This window comes from Loxodonta africana, chromosome 26, assembly GCF_030014295.1.
Source record: "Loxodonta africana isolate mLoxAfr1 chromosome 26, mLoxAfr1.hap2, whole genome shotgun sequence".
NCBI classification, from domain to species: Eukaryota; Metazoa; Chordata; class Mammalia; order Proboscidea; family Elephantidae; genus Loxodonta; species Loxodonta africana.
In genome coordinates, this window is record NC_087367.1 from 44,247,335 (window position 1) to 44,268,228 (window position 20,894).

Sequence of the window (20,894 nt, forward strand, 5' to 3'; positions counted from 1 at the left end):
CCTTGTCTTCATCTCCATATGAAAGATCTATGACTACATTTCTTAGTCCCTGTTTATTGCTTTAACGTTGTCTTCTTTTACGTGATAACATTGCTGTTTCCCTGTTCTGAGGGTTTTTTTAATCTCGATTTATTTTTGTGGTTTCCCTGTCTGGGTTGACTTCGGATTGCTCTGCCCAGTGTTCTCGCCTTGTGTTGATATCTGATATTACTGATTTCCTAACCAAAGAACCCCCTTTAGTATTTCTTGTAGTTTTGGTTTGGTTTTTATGAATTGCCTAAACTTCTATTTATCTGGAATTGTCCTAATTTCACCTTCATATTTGAGAGACAGTTTTGCTGGATATATGATTCTTGGCTGGCAATTTTTTTCCTTCAATTTTTTATATGAGTCATCCCATTGCCTTCTTGCCTCCATGGTTTCTGCTGAGTAGTCCAAGCTTATTCTTATTCACTCTCCTTTGTATGCTACTTTTCGTTTATCCCTAGCTGCTCTTAAAATTTTCTCTTTATCTTTGGTTTTGGCAGGTTTGATTATAATATGTCTTGGTGACTTTCTTTTAAAATCTACCTTATATGGAGTTCAATGAGCATCTTGGATAGATATTTTCTCATCTTGCACGATACCAGGGAAGTTTTCTGCCAACAAATCTTCAACAATTCTCTCTGTATTTTCTGTTATCCCTCCCTGTTCTGGAACTCCAGTCATTCGTATGTTATTTCTCTTGATAAAGTCCCACATGATTCTTACGGTTTCTTCATTTTTTTAAATTCTTTTGTCTGATTTTTCTTCAAATACATTGGTGCCAAGTGCTTTATCTTCAAGTTCAGAAATTCTGCCTTCCACTTGCTCAATTCTGCTCCTCTGACTTTCTATTGTCTACTTCTGTAATTATATTGTTAATCTTCTGAATTTCTGATTGATGCCTGTCTATGGATTTTTCCAGCTTATTAAATTTTTCATTATGTTCCTGAATAATCTTTTTAATTTCTTCAACTGCTTCATCTGCGTGTTCCTTGGCTTGTTTGCATATTGCCTCATTTTCTCCCTCATGTCTGGAAGGGTTCTGTATAATAATCCTTTGTATTCTGCCTCTGGTAATTCCAGGAAGGCACTTTCATCTAGAAGATCCCTTGATTCTTTGTTTTCAGGGCTTGTTGAGGCAATCATGGTCTGTTTCTTTATGTGACTTGATATTGTCTGTTGTCTCTGAGCCATCTGTAACTTATTTCATTAGTTTATTTTATGTTTGCTTACTGTGTCATAGCTTCTTGCTTTGTTTTGTTTTGATATGCCCAAATGGGTTGCTTGAGTGAACTAGCTTGATTATTTTTGCCTTTGGAGCTCTGACATCCTGTCCCCGGATGGCTAGAGTTGTTATCAGGTATATTAGTCTAGGAGTCCATTCACTTTTCTTGTATGAATTCAGCTCAGGTGTCCAGGTAGCTGATCATCACATGTGTGGTACAGGCTGTCCTACAGTCTTAGAGGGGCAGGGTGATTGGTGTAGGTACCAGTCTCTGGTTGCAGCAAGGGATCACGCTCTGAACAAGGCAGGGGGCTGAGAATCTTCCCCCAGGTGTCTCTGAGGAAAGTGTGTCCCTCTTCCCTAGAGCATACAGGTGGGTGGGTTCTGTAGACGGACCATGGGCACCCACTGTTTTGGGCTGTAAGGACTAGGAGGTGCCAGTTATCCTTGGACCCCTGTCGCGGGTGGCTGGGTGACCCGATTGGAGCCGCCAGTCCTTAGGCCCCTGATACGGGTAGGTGAAGACCTTGTTTAATAGGCAAAGTAATGTCAAACATCAAATACCCACCTCTACATTGCACAACTGAAACAGCTGTAGTCTGCCAGCAAGGACCTAGTCTCCTGAAATAGGCCTACACAGGTCCATGCAGAGGGGAAAGGTATTTAAACTCCATATGCCGTTTATGCCTGGACAGGAGCCACTTCTGCTTGTGCTCCCCCAGTTAGTGGAGCTGGAAAATTATCTTTTCCCCCAACTGCAAATTTATTCCTTCTCCAAAGCCAGAAGGATGGCTCTAGGTGCTCAACAGGGCCAATCTCAGGCCCAGGGAAATCAGCTACTGAAGCTGGCTGGGGAGGGGGGCGGGCAGTAAAATATATGCAAGTACTTAGCTTTTGCCGAGAGCACCGTTCTTGTCTGGCTCCGGAGGTGTGAGTACGCTGTGTGGCTGGCTGCTTCTCTGGGAGAAAACTGTGGCTGAACACTAGTACCAGCCCACTGCAGCCACTTGCAGGAATGGTGCCTGAGGGCTCCCAGTGATTCAGGTCCAGTAGCTCCTCTCCAGTTCTGAACTGTCTCTTCCTCCCCCTGCCCCTCACTTTATTTTCTCACCTTGCCTTTGATGTTCAGGGCTCCTAGCTTGTCATAAATATACTCATTTCACTTGTTTTTTCGGGTCTTTGTTGTAAGACGGCTCGCTGGAAGACCTGTCTATTCCACCATCTTGGCCCTGCCTCTATGATCTACTTTTGAGAAAATCATCCAACGAAAATCCTATGGAGCACTGTTCTACTCTGACGCATACTGTGTCACCATGAGTCAGAGTCAACTCAACGGCACCTGATGGTGGTGGAAGATGGATAAAATCACAAAGTCAGTTGGGTGTTGCCAGGTGCTTCCTTTGATGCTGAGTCTTAGTTCCTCACTCTAATGTTCAGTAACAGCTGAATTCTGGTTGGAATGCTCACTGTTACACATACGGACATGTATCAGTGCATGTGCTTGTTTGTGAGGACTGGCAATTACAAGGGCCTCACTTAAGCCACACTGCATTTGTCAGAGATGACTTCAAAGGAATCACTTAAGAGATAAAGCGCCCTGAGTTGGTCCACCCTTGATAAATTTGCTGAACACTCTGCCACCAATTTCCCCAAATGAAAAAGATGCTGTCATGGAAAATCATGAGATTCTTCCAGCGTTCACATTCTTTATCTGGAAAAGAGTCACTCCCTGTGATCGTGGAATAAAGCTGAGGAGTTGGCATCTGAGTTATCACACCCTGACCTGATGTGTTAAGCCTGAATTTATAATTTAATGCAATGGGCTGAACGCAGACTTCCTTATTTTCCTCTCATTGTAAGTTGTGGGGAGTGAGATATGCGTCTGATGGCCACTCTCTGGGGAAAATACATGTTCAGCCTTGCTAAAATTGTGTGGACTTCACATCAGGGGGTTCCCAGCAGGTCCCAAAGCCATTTGCTGTAATGAATAAGTTAATGATTTGGGCTTAAAGCACACTGAACTCAGAATTATGGGTCCTGAAGTCTCAAGCCAATGGGCAGCACTGACCCTAAACCATCCTGGGTAGAGGCAGGTGTTCTTAGAAGAAAGGAACTCAGGAAAACAAAAATAAAAACAACAACAAGAGTAACTTTAGCAATTAGTGGTTAGGGAGGGTTCATTTTGTCCCAGTAATGTGCTAAGCATTTTACTCACCTCATTTAATCTTCACTATAGGCCCTATGATAAGGAGCCCTGGTGGTGCAAATGGTTAATTAATCAGCTGCTAACCAAAAGGTCAGCAGTTTGGACCCCTCAGTGGCCCCTTGGGGGAAAGACCTGCGGATCTGCTTCCTAAAAGATTACAGCCAACAAAACCCTATGGGGTAGTTCTACTCTGTAACACATGGGGTCACTACAAGTTGAAATCAACTTGGCAGCACCCAACAATAACAGAAATGGCCCTACGAGAGGGCAGTGGTGGTCCAGTGGTAGAATTCTCTTCCTTTCATGTGAGAGAACCTGAGTTTAAATTCCTGGCCAATGCACCCCACGCACAATTACTACATGTCTGTCAGTGGAGGCTTGTGTGTTACTATGGTGCTAATCAGGTTGCAACCGAGCCTTCAGAAGAAGACAGACTAGGAAGAAAGGCCTGAAGGTCTACTTCTGAAAATCAGCCAGTGAGAACCATATGGATCACAATAGTCTGATCCGCGACTTAGCATGGGGATGGTACAGGACCAGGCAGCATATCGTTCCCTTGTACATGGGGTCACTGTGCATCGTGAGCAGACTCCAGGGAAGCTAACAACAACAACACAACCCTAAGAAATAGATTCTATTATTATCCCATTTTGTAGTTGAGAAATCTGGTGCACAAGTAATAAGTGGCACCGTAGATATGGAGCAAGGCCTTGCTCATGCTTTCAAGGAACTTTCAGGTCTCTGGTGAAATAAGGCATAAACGCCTAGTTCATCTCAATCCTACCAGAAAGCCTTCTCTAGTTGTTCCAGTATACTTGAATGAACCTCACCAAGAGGCAGGCCAAGGGTGCCAGGGGTAAAGCCCTGTCTTGTAAGGTAATCTACTCGAAGTGGCCCAGAGTAAGGACTCAAGGGCCAGAACCAGAAAGCCAAGCTCAGTTATATAATAAAAATGGCTCATTGGAAATATTACACCAAGGTGGTGTGCTCCCACTGATCTACCCACCCCTTGGAGTACCCTTTGGGAATCACAAACTTCATGAAGTCCCTGCAGGCTCAAAGATTTTCCATGGCTCTGCAGTGAGGCCACACAAGCTCCCTAACGCTGCCCACAAAGATGAGCATGACCTGAACTGCTTTCCCCTTTACCACCACACTTCTCCCTTTGCCTCAGCACCACCACCACCCCCCCTCACCCGCCTTCTTCTGTAGCCTCTTGCAGCAACCCCTTCCCCCAGTAAACTGTTGTCTTTCTGAGGTTTTCTCCCCATGACTGCCTTAGGAAGCACATGCCTGGATCTGGAGTGAGAACGCTAATATGGCAAGAATGGCTCAGTGCAAGCCCTTGGACTGGGAGCTCCAAACTCCCTGGGACTCTAGGCCAGGCCCTCCCCTCTCTAGGGCCTGGAAGTAGCTGATGACTCAGTTCTCCCAGAGATGCTTCTTGGAGAACTTAATATTCTACCTGTTGCCTGCTCACCCACCTGATGTTCTCCAAACCATCTCCTGGCATTCATTTCTCCTTTGGAACCTGTTTTCTCCCATTCCTCCTTTCCCTGGAAGCCCTATGCCATCCAGGCCCCAGGCTGTGGAGAGCTGCCCTCTGAAGGCTGGGTCAGGGTCACTGTCTACACAGGTGGGTGTGGTGTGGTGTGGTGGGGAGAGGAGGAAAGCCTAGCCGCAGTGGACTCATAGGGACAATGTGTCCTTGCCCTGAAGAGGGTCATCCTCAGGGCTTTGCTTTCAACACGCAGTGAGACAGGGCAGGGGAGACACAGCAAGAGAAATTCAGCATCAGGAGTTCTGCCCTCACGCCTTCTTCGCCATCTCTTTGACTTCTTTGGTAGAGTTTAGCCAACGAAGTGTTACAAGTGAAAAATTCCCTTTGGCCACCCGAGAGTAACCCTGCTCCCTTGTTTAGCGCCTTAACAGGGCAATTTCACAACCGAGGTCACGCTCTCCTAACCCTCACAGCAGCCTGGGGGCCCAACAGGAGGGTGGGAGAGGGTGTCATCTCCACGGTGAATGAACTGCTGAGGCCAAGGGTGGAGTTCTCACATGGTATGGTGGCACTGCAGAGGGAATCCCAGCTCCATAAATCCTTGCTAGGTACCCATCAACCACCTCTATGAGGCCAAGGGTCCTAGAGGGGAAGAAGGGAGCCACCCTCTGCAGGCCCTCCAGAAAACCAATACCTTACACAAGGGCTTCATCCAAGGAGCTTCCAGGCTCCTCACCCTGGAGGTCCCCTAGTCCGAGGGCCTGGATAACACTTAGCTTTCCCATGGGCAGCCTGGAAGGGAAGAAGCTCACTAGCTAAGCTTCTGACCCCTTTGGAGTCTCTCCAGAACTCTGCCCTGCTCCTCTTCACCTTCATTTCTCTTCTTGCTCTGAAACCACTTTCCCACCTCCCCCATATGCCCCATTTCCCAAGAACAGGCTCTGGCCAGCCAATGAATCTGAGCCCAGATGGTGAGAAAGAATTAGCACTGAGCCCTACTGAGCCATGAAGGGAACTGAAAAGGTGACTATTCTACACCTGCAATTAGTCACACATGCAGAACTGTGCTCACAACTAGTTGCACCTGCAAGTGGTTCATTGCTAAATAGCAAATGCAATTAGGCACTTACACATTAACTCGAGGATGAAAGCTGCCAACACAGTAGTCACTAGTATATGCACGGTCGTGCACACACACACACACACTCACCCTGATGATGGAGTGAACACAGAACAAAACAAACTGACCCTCGAGAATGGAGACTGTTATGGATTTAATTGTGTTCCCCCAAAATGTGTGTCAACTTGGCTAGGCCATGATTCCCAGTATTGTGTGTGTCCACCATTTTATTATCTGATGGGATTTTCCTATGTGTTGTAAACCCTACCTCTGTGATGTTAATGGGGTAGGATTAGTGGCAGTTATGTTAATGAGGCAGGACTCAACCTACAAGACTAGCTTGTATCTTAAGTCAATCTCTTCTGAGATATAAAAGAGAGAAGCAGGCAGACAGACGTGGGAACCTCATACCACCAATAAACAAGAGTCAAGGGCATAGTGCGTCCTTTGGACCTGGGGTCCCTGTGCTGAGAAGCTCCTCGACTGGGTAAGACTGATGACAAGGATCTTTCCCCAGGGCTGACAGACAGTGAAAGACATCCCCTGGAGCTGACACCCTGAATTCGGACTTCCAGCCTCCTAAACTGTGAGAGAATAAATCTCTCTTGCTAAAGCCATCCACTTGTGGTATTTCTGTTATAAAACAGCACTAGATAACTAAGACAGAGACTGAAAAATACTAAGGGGGGGGGGGGCTCTCTTTTTATTAAAATACCAAGAAGTTGCATTAGAAGAATCTAGGTTAACTCAAGCCTATCAATATATAGGACACAGTCTATGCCCCAGCACCAAATAAGAACAGCTCGGGATTGCAGATTGTTCTTTTGATAAAGACTGAGCAATAGTGGAAAATAAACGGACCTGAGACGAAGGGCCAGGCCCAGAAAATGCTGACTCTTTTGGGGCTCGCCAACTGTTGTTGATCCCAGATGTAAACCATCATTTAACAACGTAGGACAGCAGGCTAGCTGTAATTGTTATATTCACAGGTTTATTTTATTTTTTTAATCTCAAAATACCACTTTAAAAAGTACCATACAAAATCAGAGAATGACCTTTAAAAACTCTGTGCAATGCTGCCTTTGTAGCCCTTTTCTTCCTTCCTCCAGTTTTTCAAGCTGTGATACTGAGTTGTCATGTTTTTCAAAAATATTTCCTTTTTAGCAGCCGAGTGAGGAGGAATACATCTGTGTATTTAATTGTAGTCAGTTCAAATGTGGTAGACTGAAGAACCTCTTCAGCAGTAATGAGATGCTCTGAAGCACAGAACTGGTAGACTGAGGAACAGAGTTGATGATCAGGTTAAGAGGGTAACACCCCAGATTTACAGAACACCTTTCTTCAGGATCAGAGCAGCTTGCCTGCCTTCTCAGGCAGAGCCACACGGCCTCACTGTCAAGATTGCTTTTCATTTTCTGTTAAGAGAATCAACTCTTCTCCCTCTTTCCTGTCCTTTCTCCCTTTCTTCTTTCCCTCCCTCTTTCCTTCCTTCCCTCTTTCTTCCCTTTCTTTTCCTCCACCCTCCCCTCATTTATTCATCAAAAAGGAATGGGATGATTAGAAATCACCAGAGATGATCCCTGCCTTCTAAGAGTCACAGTACAATTGCAGAGAAGAATCTCTCTTTGTTTCCGGGTCTATGATTCAGAGAAAAATTCCATGAGCATTAAAGGTAAGCGTAATGTAGCCAGTGAAGAGTAAGGACATGGGCTCAAAGAGCCCACATTGAGAGCTCAACTCAGCCACTGGGAGCTGTGTGAACTTGGACAAGCAACCTCTATGAGGCTAAATTTACTCATTTTTAAGTGGGGGATAATATAGCCTACCACTCAAAGCTGCAGGGAGGGTTAAACTGAACTTTGAGCAAAGTTACTTAATGTAAGGGCTCAATAATTACTAATAATAGTTATTATTATGTTTAACCATCATATCGTGGGGGAAGGATCCATTAATAAGGGCTGCCCTCACGGAGAGGGCAAGCTACAGCTTGAAAAAGTTTAATAGATTTTGAACAACTCCAGTAAGGCTATGGGCTTCTCCAGAGAACCTTTCCATCTCCATATGCTTAGCATATACAGCCACATCAATACGGCATACGGAACATTTGACAGGTAGACGGTTGAATGGATGGACGCAGGCAGGCAGGCGCACATGCATGAATGAAAACGTGGAGAAGAAAAGAGCATTCTAAAAAGAGGGCAAAGGTAACTGATTTCCAGAGGGCACATTGGTAGTCATGTGGTAGTCAGTGCAGTTTGCCTTTTTTTCCAGCTCTGTATGACCCAGGCACATGGTGACATTGAATTTCCTGGCCCTTTTGAGGCTGGGTGGGGCCGCGAGACTAGTCCTGGCCAATGAATTGTAAGTAGAAGTGATACACGTCACTTCTGAGCCAGGGTATTTTATTGCCAATGCAAGACCTTCCAGAGTTCCCTTCCCCTCCCCAGATGACTGTCAGTGAAATGCAATAAAACCCCCTGCCAACTATGATGAACACGCAATGGGAGGGAGAAACAAACCTGTGTTGTTTTAAGGCACTAAGAGTTGAGGAGTGTTTGTTACATAACACAACCTAATTTATGCTGATAGTTCAGGCACAATGGTTTGTGAAAATCTAATGACAATCTAGCATGGCTGGAGTGCTGGTGAAAGGGGTAACGTGGGAAACGAGGTACAAAAGATCATTTGGGGTCACCTCAGGCCCAGCTCTGACTACCAACAATAAAGTAGCTGGTCAACATACATTCCAGGAGACCCCTTTATAACAGTGGTGGCTTGGCACAACAGGGGCCAAAGCAAGGTGACCCTCCAAGTTCTGATAGCCTACCTTTCCTGTGCTCATCAACCTGGTCCAGCCTTGAAAAACAGGAACCCTTAGAACTCATGGATAAAGTACTCTGAATTCCCAGGAAGCTGTGTCTTAGGCCTGTCCTCTCTCAAAGAGGTTTTCAATCTCTTTACTCCCATCCAAGGTGATACAGTGTTATGGCTTATGAGCAGAAGGTAGAGAATCCTCAAATCACTTACCACTTTAGCCCCTGGCTTATTGTGGTGCCAGATAATGGAGACCTGTGTGTTTATTCCCAGTGAGATGGCAAGGGCCACCTCTTCTCTAACCTGGTACTGCCAGTGAGAACTCACTGGGATGATTTGGAAGGCCTGTGTTCTCATTAAGGAGCCCTGATGGTGCAGTGGTTAAACGCTCTGCTGCCAACCAAAAGGTTGACAGTGCAAACCCACCAGCCGCTCTAAGGGAAAAAGATGTGGCAGTCTGCTTCTGTAAAGATTAAAAAAAAACCCTATGGGGCAGTTCTACTCTGTCTGACAGGGTCACTATGAGTTGAAACCGACTGGATGCTGGGTTTGGTTTGGCTGGTATTCTCACTGAATGGAGAAATCTAAATTATTTATGCTAACTAGTCTCTCTAGAGGTCATCTTGTTCATCCCCCTTCCTGCAGTTAGGAATAAACGTAAAGCAATTGAGTCAGAAGAGAAATAACGTATTTTGGTTTTTTAAAGATGCAGCATTGTTGACAGCCCTCTCATTGGGGTGGGATCTGTGTCCCCTCCCCTTGAATCTGGGTGTACTTGTGACTTCTTTGACCAATACAGTATGGCAGAAGTGATGATATGTCATGTCTGAGACATGTAGCTTCTGCCTTCTTCACTAGAACATCTCTCTCTTCAAACTTTGAACCACCGACTAAGAAGTCCAATTACCCTGAGGCCGCCATGCTATGAGGACGCTCAAGTCACATGACAAAAAAATGCGTAAGGGCTCCAGTCAATAGTTTCAGCTGAGTTCTGCCGTCTAATCATCCCAGCCCGGGTGCCAGACATGTGAGTGAAGAAGTTTCTAGATGATTCCAGACTCCAGCCATTCAAAACTCCCAGCTGAACCCCGCTTTGGAGAGTGGCATCTGGGGTCTTAAATGCTAGCAAGGGGCCATTTAAGACGCAGCAATTGGTCTCAACCCCCCTGGAGCAAAGGAGAATGAAGAACACCAAAGACAAAGTAATTATGAGCCCAAGAAACAGAAAGGGCCACATAAACCAGAGACTACATCAGCCTGAGACCAAAAGAATTAGATGGTGCCCGGCTACAACCGATGACTGCCATGACAGGGAACACAACAGAGAATCCCTGAGGCAGCAGGAGAGCAGTGGGATGCGGACCTCAAATTCTAGTAAAAAGACCAGACTTAATTGTCTGACTGAGACTAGAAGGACCTGGGAGGTCATGGTCCCCAGACCTTCTGTTAGCTCAAGACAGGAACCATTCCCAAAGCAAAATCTTCAGACAGGGACTGGACTGGACAATGGGACAGAAAATGATACTGGTGAGGAGTGGGCTTCTTGGGTCAAGTAGACACATGAGACTATATGGGCAGCTCCTGTCTGGAGAGGAGATGAGAGGGCAGAGGGGGTCAGAAGCTGGTCAAATGGACATGAAAATAGAGAGTGGAGGGAAGGACTGTGCTGTCTCATTAGAGGGAGAGCAACTAGGAGTACATAGCAAGGTGTATATATATAGTTGTATGAGAAACTGACTTGATTTGTAAACTTTCACTTAAAGCACAATAAAAAAAAAAAAAAAAAAAACAACTCCCAGCTGAGAACCCAGACATCATGGAACACAGTCAACCCACCCATGTTGTGTCCCGTCCAAATTCCTCCTCTACAGCAAGCATAATAAAAATGATTGGGCTTTTACACCATAATAAGTAACTGAAAACCCTACTAGTTAGGTTTCCAGCAGTGCAATCTGAGGCTATTCCAAATAACTTGCATTCAGGCATCAAAGGTACGATGATTACGTATATGGTTTAGGGAGAGAGCAACTGTTCAAACGCCACCTATAACCATGCACTGACTAGCTGGTCTTGAGGTAGTCATTCAACCATTCTTGTTTCCATTCTTTCCTTCTACAAAGAGGAATAATAATGATCACAGTAATAACCTCCTCATAAGATTGTTCAAGAATAAATGGGAAAGTACAGCCTGCCAAGCCCTGTACAAACACTCGTTGTTGTTAACAGATGAAAGAGGCTCTTTCTAGAACATTTTCTTGAAGAGAAGAACATAATCTTAAGCTATTTATGGAGAACGGAGTAAGTTGCTTGCACACACACACACACGCATGCACACACATACACCATTGATTGCCCTTTCTGAAGACAATGGATTCCTTTCGAACAAAAATCTAAAGTTACAAAGAGAACTGAAACACATCAATCTGGTTATTAGTTTTTTTTTTTTTTTTCTTTAAACATGCTCCTTTACTAAAGTTTTTAAATTACACAATAGCTTTCAAAGATCTAATTGCTAGGTTTTTTCTCCCTGAGATACCAGGTTAAAAATAGCTTAAATACACTTCTTCTGTCAGTCAAATCACAAGGTAGAAGATAACTACCATTCTAAACATAAGTTGAGAATATTTCTTTCCCTAAAGAAAAATCTTTCAACACTTCGATTCCGTTTTCTTTGATAAGCCATATTATGGGGCCAGAAATCCTCAGTGCTTGCCTGACCTCCAGATGCCAGGGCAAGGCTCCCAGCCCCTCCCTCCATGGGGACAGTACCCTGGAGGAGGAAACCCTAGAAGGCTGGTGTTCTAGTTTACTCCTCTGAAGCCAGGTGGCAGCAATGACCACCACCTCTCCCATCATGGGGTTGCTCCCACACCACTCTCCTATCCATTTATTCAACACATGCTTAATGAGTCCCTCTGAATACCTGCACTGTGCCAGGTGCTGGCTCCACAGAAGTGAACTGAAGACCATTCTGCCCTCAGGGAGCTCACGGTCTCCTGGGAGCACCAGGCAAGGGAACAGTTTTTTGTTTTTTTTTTTAATTGTACTTTAGATGAAGGTTTACAGAACTAGTTTCTCATGAAACAGTTAGTACACACATTGTTCTATGACATTGGTTAACAAATCCACAACATGTCAACATTCTCCCTTCTCAACCTTGGGTTCCCTATTACCAGCTTTCCTATCCCCGCCTGCCTTCTAGTTCTTGCCGCTGGGCTGTGTGCCCCTTTAGTCTCATTTTGTTTTATGGGCCTGTCTAATCTCTGGCTGAAGGGTAAACCTCTGGAGTGACTTCACTACTGAACTAAAAGGGTGTCCGGGGGGCCATACTCTCAGGGTGTCTCCAGTCTGTCAGGCCAGTAAGTCTGGTCTTTCTTTGTGAGTTAGAATTTTGTTTTACATTTTTCTGTAGCTCTGCCTGGGACCCTTTACTATGATCTCTGTCAGAGCAGTCAGTGGTGGTAGCCAGGTACCATCTAGTTGTACTGGACTCAGGCAAGGAAACAGGTTTTGCCTACACAGCATGACAAAAGCCACCAGGGTGGATGCTCACAAAGCATCAGCGGCACAGAAGCATGCCTTTGGGAGGCAGGGAAGGCTTAGTAAGGAGTCAATGGAGCATACCTGGAGTTGTATAAATTGAGATAAAAGAGATGGAAACCCAGGAAGAGGAATGAGTGTGTAAGAGACATGGGAACATAAAAGACCAGGCCCAATTCTGGGAACCTCTTAGCCCTGTGTAGTCAAAAGCTTAAAGTGGGAGCCATAGGAGATGAGTCTAGAGAGGTAGGCAGGGGCCAGATTACTAAATTTCCTGGACCTAAGTTGAGGGGTTCAAACTTTATCCTGGGAGTAATGAAGGGACCTACAGAAGAGTCTTGCAGATGGCTGGCAGGATCAGCTTTACTTTTCAGGAAAGCGCAGCTGTGTGGAAGATGCACTGAGGGGCCAGGACAGGAGCTAGGGAGACCAGAGATGGCCCAACACAGTGGGCCATGGTGGGGTAATGGAAGGAAAGGAAGATTCAAGAGATGTTCTGCAGTAAAATGGATAGAACTTAGTAATTCAATGGCTTGGGGGAATGCTACCGGAGTGGAGAGGAAAGGTTGGCCTTCTGATTTTTGAGGCTCCATAAGCAGCCCCCTGCATCCTCAGAGGGGGCCTAATTCAGCCAAAAGCCAATGGGTGAGTGTGCTGGAGACGCCAGGCTCCTCCAGGATCAATTACGCTCTGTCTGAGGATTCTCCCCACAGGCCTGGACACTGGGAAGAAAAACAGGATGAGGAAGACACCAGGCAGGGGTCTCTTTTTGTTTCTTCCTCCACAGGGGGAACTGTCCCACCAGCCCAGCCCTGGGGAGGCCAGAGGCTCTGTTTCTTCCACTGTGAACAAAGGGCTCAGGGCAGTTCCTAACATCCACTGGGATCAGGTCTATGCTCTGGAGTCACAGAGGCATCTTGGGAGAATAAAAAATCCATCCTTCCAATGATGAGGGTGAGAGGGAGAGGAAACTGAGAAGGCTGAGGGGAGGCAAACAGAGAGAGCTACAGAGAATGTGCACTACACAAAGAAAAACCAGACATTTCACCACCAGAAGCAAAAGGGGGCTCCCGGGTGGACCTCGACCCGGGGGAAGATGAAGTGTAGGCAGGGTGATAGTAAGACACAAGAGGAAGGACAAAAGAGGATGTCCTGGTCACTGAAGGAGGGTCTCCCAGAAATATTCTGGGTCTTGCTATTTTTCTTGAAGCCAAAGCATGAACCTGAGGGAACAGGTATTTGGGGGCCCACCATGTTGTGGGCTTTGGAGGTGGTATTAAAGTACTGTAGGATGCAGGGGTCCATTCTCGGGAAGGATAAATTTCCTATAGGTCCGCCCCCTCCCACTCCACTTCACAGTACACATTTACAGAAAGAAAACAACCTGGAACTGGGGATTTTCTGAGGCATCATTCCCCTCTGCATCCAAGCCCACTCACTGCAACAGCGCCTCATGGAGTGTGAAGCCCAAGCTGAAATTCTACACAAGGGCTTCCTTTAGTGTGAGCTGCGACTGGCTGAACAGCTTCAAGCACCTCTCCTCCTCCACTCTGTAAGCTATGAAGGTGGGATACAGATGAAGAAGCAACAAAGACATTTCATCCTGATAAAACCTGGATTTCAACTAGAAGTGAATACCCTCCAGGACCTACATTTCAAAGGAGAAAGCAGTTAAGGCCCCAAAGCACCCAACTCATTGCCACTGAGTTGATTGTGATTCATGGTGACTCCATGTGTTTCAAAGTTGAACTGCACTCCATAGGGTTTTCTTGGCTAGAGTCTTACAGAAGCATATCGTCAAGCCTTTCTTCCATGGCGCCACTGGGTGGAATCAGACCACCAATCTTTCAGTTAGTAGCCAACAACAAACCTACTGTGAGGCTGGGCGCAAATGCCGGAAGAGATTTATCTGAGCTGCTATTTTCATTTGTTGTTGTTGTTAGCTACTGCCGAGTCAGCCTCCAATTCACGGCAACCCCATGCACAATGGGATCAAATTGTTGTGATTCACAGGGCTTTCACTGGCTGATTTTTTTAGAAGTAGATCTCCAGGCCTTTCTTCCTAGTCCATCTTAGTCTGCAAGCTCAACTGAAACCTGTTCAGTATCAAATTTGGGTCTCCTGCATAGAAGGCGAGAATTTTATCATTGAACCACTATTGGCCCTCTGCTATTTTCATTAGAATTGTTTTTGTTAGTACTTTGGTTACAAATTTCCATTAGTGTTAAACCTTTTTGTTTCCCATAAGCTCTGTTATTTTAGAGTACAATTTTACGGAACACAAAGTTGTTCAGAAAAGTATGTATGGCATTAAAGAAAAAATGCCTGGACTATGATGGGTGTTATGGGCATACAGAAGAGGAGATGGGGTGACTTCTGGAGAAAGTGACACATAAGCTGAGATCCAAAAAAATGAGTAGACGTTAGCCAGGTGAAAAGAGGACAAGGATAATCTAAGACAAATAAGGTCAATTGTTCTGCAACACAATGTAGGCAATATTAGAAAGTTTGCAAGGCCAAAGTTTCCCTGTCATCGCAGGACTGATGCTTCGCTCTCCCCACCTGGCACTATTCCACGAGCTAATGGTTTTCACCGCTGGGCGATACTTTTCCCACATTTGACATCTGCTTTGGTCTTTCTTTCCTGTTTTTTTAATGGCCTTTGCTTTCCTCATGGATGATGTCCTTGATATCATCCCACATCTGGTCTTTATACATCCCTCGTGTGGTCTTCAGTCATTAGTGTTCAGTGCATCAAATCTACTCTTGAGATGGTCTCTAAATTCAGGTAGGATATACTCAAGGTCATATTTTGGCTCTCATTGACTTGTTTTAATTTTCTTCAGCTTCAACTTGAACTTACATATGAGCAATTGATGGTGTGTTCTTCAGTAAGCCTCTAGCCTTGTTCTGACTAATGATAATTAGGTTCTCCATCACCTCTTTCGACAGATATAGTCGATTTGATTCCTCTGTATTCCATCCAGTGAGGTCCATGTGTATAGTCGCCATTTGTATTGTTAAAAAAGGTGTTTGCAATGGATAAGTAGTTGGTCTTGCAAAATTCTATCATACAATCTCCAGCATTTTCCAACTACTGATCCTTCTTCTTTGTTTCCAACTTTCAACACAGATATGTGTGTATGGGTATACATATACAAACATATGTATACATACATATATATATATATATATATATATCCTGCTTCAGTCTTAAAAAAAGATTTAATGCCATCTTTAACAAGTCTCTCTCTACCCCTCTCATGCACACAGATGTACATACACACATACAGCCTCTCTCCAGTAGGCAAGGTATTGCCTTTCTCCTCCTTACTCTGCCCTCTCAGATCTTTCTATTATCCCATCTTTACAAATAGCTGAAAAAAATCCACTGACCTTTACTAACTTTAATCTAGCCCTATAATATTTTTGTACCCATAAAGCAAGACATTACCATGACCTGAGGTTATCAGAAGGATTAAATGAGATGGTGCATGCAAAGCCCTCAGCACAGGGCTCAGCACACTGCATGTGCTGCATGGGGGTAAAGATGAGCCCAGGGACTGGGTCCCAGGAAATTGTCTCTGAAGCCAGAGTGACAGGAAGTGTGGCCTACTGGCAAATTTCCACCACTGGCCTTCTCCCCAAGTCTGTCCTACCTCCTTTATGGCCTGCCATGTTCTTGCTTTATCTTTGCTCACCTTCTGCACATGTTCTTTAGCCTGAACCTCAAATCCAGGCCAGTGTGTGGGGCCTCCACCCACCCAAGGCTGCTTGGCCACCAGGCCCAGGACTGTGAAAGGGAGGGCAGTCTTACCCCCCACTCATTAGATGCGGCAATCTCAGGTCCCCGAGCTCTCTGAATCTCTGGAGGAGTTTCCAACATTGACTCCTAACTCAATAGAACAAAGTCAACAGCTTTTGAAAAAGCCTTCTTCTTACATTTTAAAATAAGATCATGAAAAGTCCCCCAGAAAAATCAATGCTGGCTTTTGAAAACTCCAAATCAATATGACGTGTGAAAGTTCTCATTAAGAGAGAGGTGGGGGAGGTCAGGGATGCAAGGAGACTCAAAAGAGAGATGGAGAGAGGGGAGGGAGAAAAGAGAGAAACAGAGAGAGACAGGCCGTGGCTAAGGAGAAGAGAGGAGACAAGGAGGGAAGGAGTAGGAGAGACGGCGAGGAGTGAAAAGCAGAGGTAGCTCTACCAGCGAGGAGACACCTCACTGTCACCGTGCAGAAAACAGGGAAACGGTGCGTGAAGCCGGGAATGAAGGAACAGCATGGGGCCGCTGACCCCCTTCAGGAACTTGCAGTCTGCCTTGGGCACTTGGGGGATGAGGAGCAAAGAGGACAGGCATAGGGGAGGAAAAAGGCAGTGTGCTAAGAGGCAGGTACAAACAAAAAAGGCAATTACTATGTCCAGTTGGCAAATTGAGCCGGAAAGCAAAAACTCTCTATAGTAGAAGGAGATATTTTGAAGGGATAATATGATTTAAAGTTTTAACTCGTGGAGTTGAAAAGGTAGGGGGTGATGCTACGTGTAAGGGTTAGAAAAATAATAACAACAGCTAATTTATAGTAAACGCTCTCTAAAAGCCAGCAGGGTTCTAAGCACTTTACAAATGTTAGTTCATTTCATTTGCATGACCATCCTAGGAAGTAGGTTACCATTATGCCTATTTTACAGCTGAGGAAACTGAGGCACAGAGAGATTAAGTAACTCACCCATAGTGGTAGCAGGGTTTAAACCCAGGCAATCTGGCCGTAGGGTCTACATTCTTAATAAGCTGGTTGTGGGGCCTATGGTGTTTGTGTGTTATGTGTGCACCCTTGAATGCTGACCCAAGAGTTCTTGAGCAGAGAGGTGGCTGGCTCAGACTGGGCTTTCGGAAGATGAAACTGGAGACAGGAGGGTGAAGCTAGAGTGCTGGGGGAGGGTTGGTTAGAGCCCACTGCAATTGGTCAGGTCTCTAGCAGGAAGGACAAAGGCAGGGTGGGTCGGGGGGGATGCCCTCCATCCCAAGAGCAGCTCTATAGCACTCCTTTTAGTGTTAAAAGCATTTATCTATTTAAATCATACCACAATTTTTGTAACCCTGTTCTGACATTGCTTCTTAAAATATCCATCTATCAACTTCTCTTAGAAGAGACTCAGGCTCTGTCTGTACAGCTAAGGAGCAGAAGACACAAGGCTGGCTCATAGCAAGGATGCACCGAATGAGGAGGAAGGACAGGAGCACGGGTGAGGGCAGGCTATCTCTCACGGAGCAGGTCTTCCTCCAAAGGAGCCATGGAAGGCAGACATGGCCATGAGAAGTGGTCCACAGAGGGGAGAGGCAATTTTCAGGCACTGAAGAAGAAGGGTGGAGTAAATGGTTTGTGCTCAGCTACTAGCCAAACGATTGGTGGTTCAAATCCACCCAGCTGCACCACAGAAGAAAAGCCTAGTGATCTACTTCCGTAAGATCACAGATAAGAAAACCCTATAGAGCAGTTCCACCCTATAACACATAGGGTCGCCATGAGTTGGAATCGACTGGATGGCAGCAGGTTTGGGTTTTAGGTTTTATTGTGGGGGAGGAAGAAGGGCCACCCCTGCTAGTTTCTGCGTCTGACCTGTAATTAAGGCCTGTTTCAGCTAGTAACACTTTTTTAAAAAAGAAAAGAAAAAGGAAGACATTTCAACCAGCTGTGCTTGGGTTTCCTTTCTGTAAATTATTACAAGTGTCAATGGGTGTCTTCATAAAAGTATAATTTAAGAACTATTAAGAATGGGGTTAACCCACCCTGGTAGCTCTGACGACTCACAATCAGCAGCTCCTCCCACTGAAATGAAACGAATTTATCAAAAGGTGAAATTAGCTAACTTGGTCCATCCGGTGGTGGAAACAAGCTGGGAATAAGAGATGCGGGTTTGCTTTCCTGGGAAAAAACACGGTGTGAGATCAGATTCCAAACAGGACAGGAGCCTTAGCTATTCAGAAGATAATCAAGGAGCAGGGCTGCTGAACAGAGGCTGCTTGACAGCATGTTCTGGACCTGCAGGGGACCAGGGTGGGACGGGGTGGGACCTGGGGAGCTGACTCCTCTGCATAGAGGGAAGGGGATAACCACCTCCCTACACAAATGTTTCCCCATCCCTCACCAGGCAGGTCCCAAAAAACTCAGGGTCAGTCCTCCTATCCTCTGCCCATCAATGCCCCCAACTTCTCGAAGTTAACGTTCACTCTAAGAACAGAGCGTTTGCTGTGCAAAGGCAGCCTACAAGTGTCCACTTGGCCCCCTCCCTACCCGTCCAACCACATTGTCGCTCCCAACCCCTTCCTATAGAGAAATTCTGGAGCAGAACCCAGGGAGACAGATGTCATGCATCCACTCTCTCTGCTACTGGAAAGGTCTAAGGCAGAAGGATGCCACTGATGAGGATTGTGAGCTGGACTCCAGGGTAGGGGCAAGGATCCCTGGTAGCACAACAGTTAAGCACTCAGTTGCTAACCGAAAGATTGGTGGTTTGAACCCACCAGTGGCTCCACAAGAGAAAGACATGATGATCTCTTCCCAAAACGATTTAAGCCTAGAAACTCCGATGGGGCAGTTCTACTTTGTCCATGGGTCACTATGAGTTGAAATGGACTCAGCAGCACAAGGATAGGGGCAGCATGCAGGGCTCCATCTGCCAGGGACAGGAACCCTCTAAGCCCCCAGTTTATTTAATCTGCCCCCTTTTCTTCTGGTCTCTCCACATCTTTGCACTATTTGCATCTTGGATTCCACTGGCCTCACAGTTGATAAGTTAAGCCTCATAGCTGGAATGGAAACACTATGAGCCAGTTGAAAGCCTCCATTCCAGCCGACTTTGCCTCCTCAACAGCTTCCTCTGCATGCTCCCTGCCAACCACCTCACCTGAGTCACTTCTAAATGCCCAGGACTGAGGGCTGATAAGAATTTAAGTTAATTTTCCCAGGGTATTAGAGCACTTTCTTCCTTTCAAGGCATATGAGGGTAAGAAAGGGATAAAGCTTAAATTTCAAGGAACAAATACTGGAACAAATAAAGGAACAAAGACTAACAGTGAAAATGCTTTAATTGTTTAAGTTCTTATTAGCCTCAAACCCTCCTGGTAGCCAGGAGGGTGAGAAGAGCTCCTGAGTGTTAACACTGACAAACCTGTTTTGCCTGATGAACATGCGAGGCAGGGAGACAAAACTCGGACTTTTAAAGACAGATCACTCTTGGAGTTTAGGGGCACCAGCTGCCCCTGGGCCTTTTCTCCCTGCAGCCACATGCCCACAGGGGCCCCAACCTCTTGGTTCGTCAAATACTTTTTGAGTGCTGAGGATATACCACTGACCAAGTACACTCCCTCCCCTCACCACACACACTCGATATCCCCTCCCTCACGTAGCCTACCTTCTAGTGAGGATCAAACCCACTAAACCCACTGCCCTCGAATCAATTCTGACTCATAGCAACCCTGCAGGACAGAGTAGAACTGCCCCACAGGGTTTCCGAGGAGTGCCTGACAGATTCGCTAGTGAGGAGAAAATCTTTGTAACCTGGGGTTAAGCAAAAAATTCTTAGATATGACACTGAATGCATATCCATAAGCTGGATCAATAGAAAAAAAATTAATAATAATTGATTGAAGAAATTTTAAAAAAGAGAGAAATTGGATACCAAAATTTTACATTTTTTTTGTATGTGTGTGAGACACTGTTAAGAGAATGAAGATACAAGTTACAAACTGAAAGAAAATATCTGCAAATCACATATTCAACAAAGAATGTGTATCCAAAATATACAAAAAAAACCTCTCAAAACTCAACAGTAAGGAAATAAACAATCTAATACAAATTGGGTAAGAATTTTGAACAAACACTTTATCAAAGAGGATAAATGGATGGGAAATAAGCACATGAAAGACACTCAACAGCTGAAGTACTGACAATACAAAGTGCTGGTGCAGATGCAGTGTGATAGATTGAATTGCGCCCCCACCCCCCAAATACGTGTTGGAATCCTAATCCCTATATGTGTAAATGTAATCCTATTTGGAAATAGGGTTTTCTTTGTTAGTTAATGAGGCCACATCAGTGTAGGCTCTGTCCTAAACCTAATCATTCTGAGTTATAAAAAGAGCAGATTAGACACGGAAGGAAGCAGAAATGGGAGAAGATCTCCCGGCAGGGAACCAAGGAACACAGAAGCTGAATGAGACAAGGATCTTTTGCCAGAGCCAGCAGAGAGAGAGCTTTCCCCCATAGCTGGCAGTCTGAATTCAGACATCTAGCCTCCTGAACTGTGAGAAAATATATTTCTGTTCTTCGAAGGCACCCACCTGTGGTATTTCTGTTATATCAGCACTGGGTAACTAAGACACCCAGTAACAACTGAAATTCTTACACATTGCTCATGGGAATGCAAAATGGAACAGACACTCTGGAAATCAGTCTGGCAGTTA

The 20,894-nt window shown here is 45.3% G+C and overlaps 1 protein-coding gene across 3 annotated transcripts in view; it reads right to left on the bottom strand.

Annotated features, from left to right (window-relative positions):
* The window catches only part of EPHB1 (EPH receptor B1), a 438,525-nt gene that overhangs the window by 394,241 nt on the left and 23,390 nt on the right, over positions 1-20,894 (bottom strand). The window contains exon 2 of one of the 3 annotated variants that reach the window (XM_064277288.1): positions 16,061-16,070. The exons of the other annotated variants lie outside the window; for them this stretch is intronic. Coding sequence (XP_064133358.1) covers positions 16,061-16,070 — 10 coding nt within the window. The remainder of the gene's footprint in view (positions 1-16,060; positions 16,071-20,894) is intronic. 3 annotated transcript variants of the gene reach the window in all.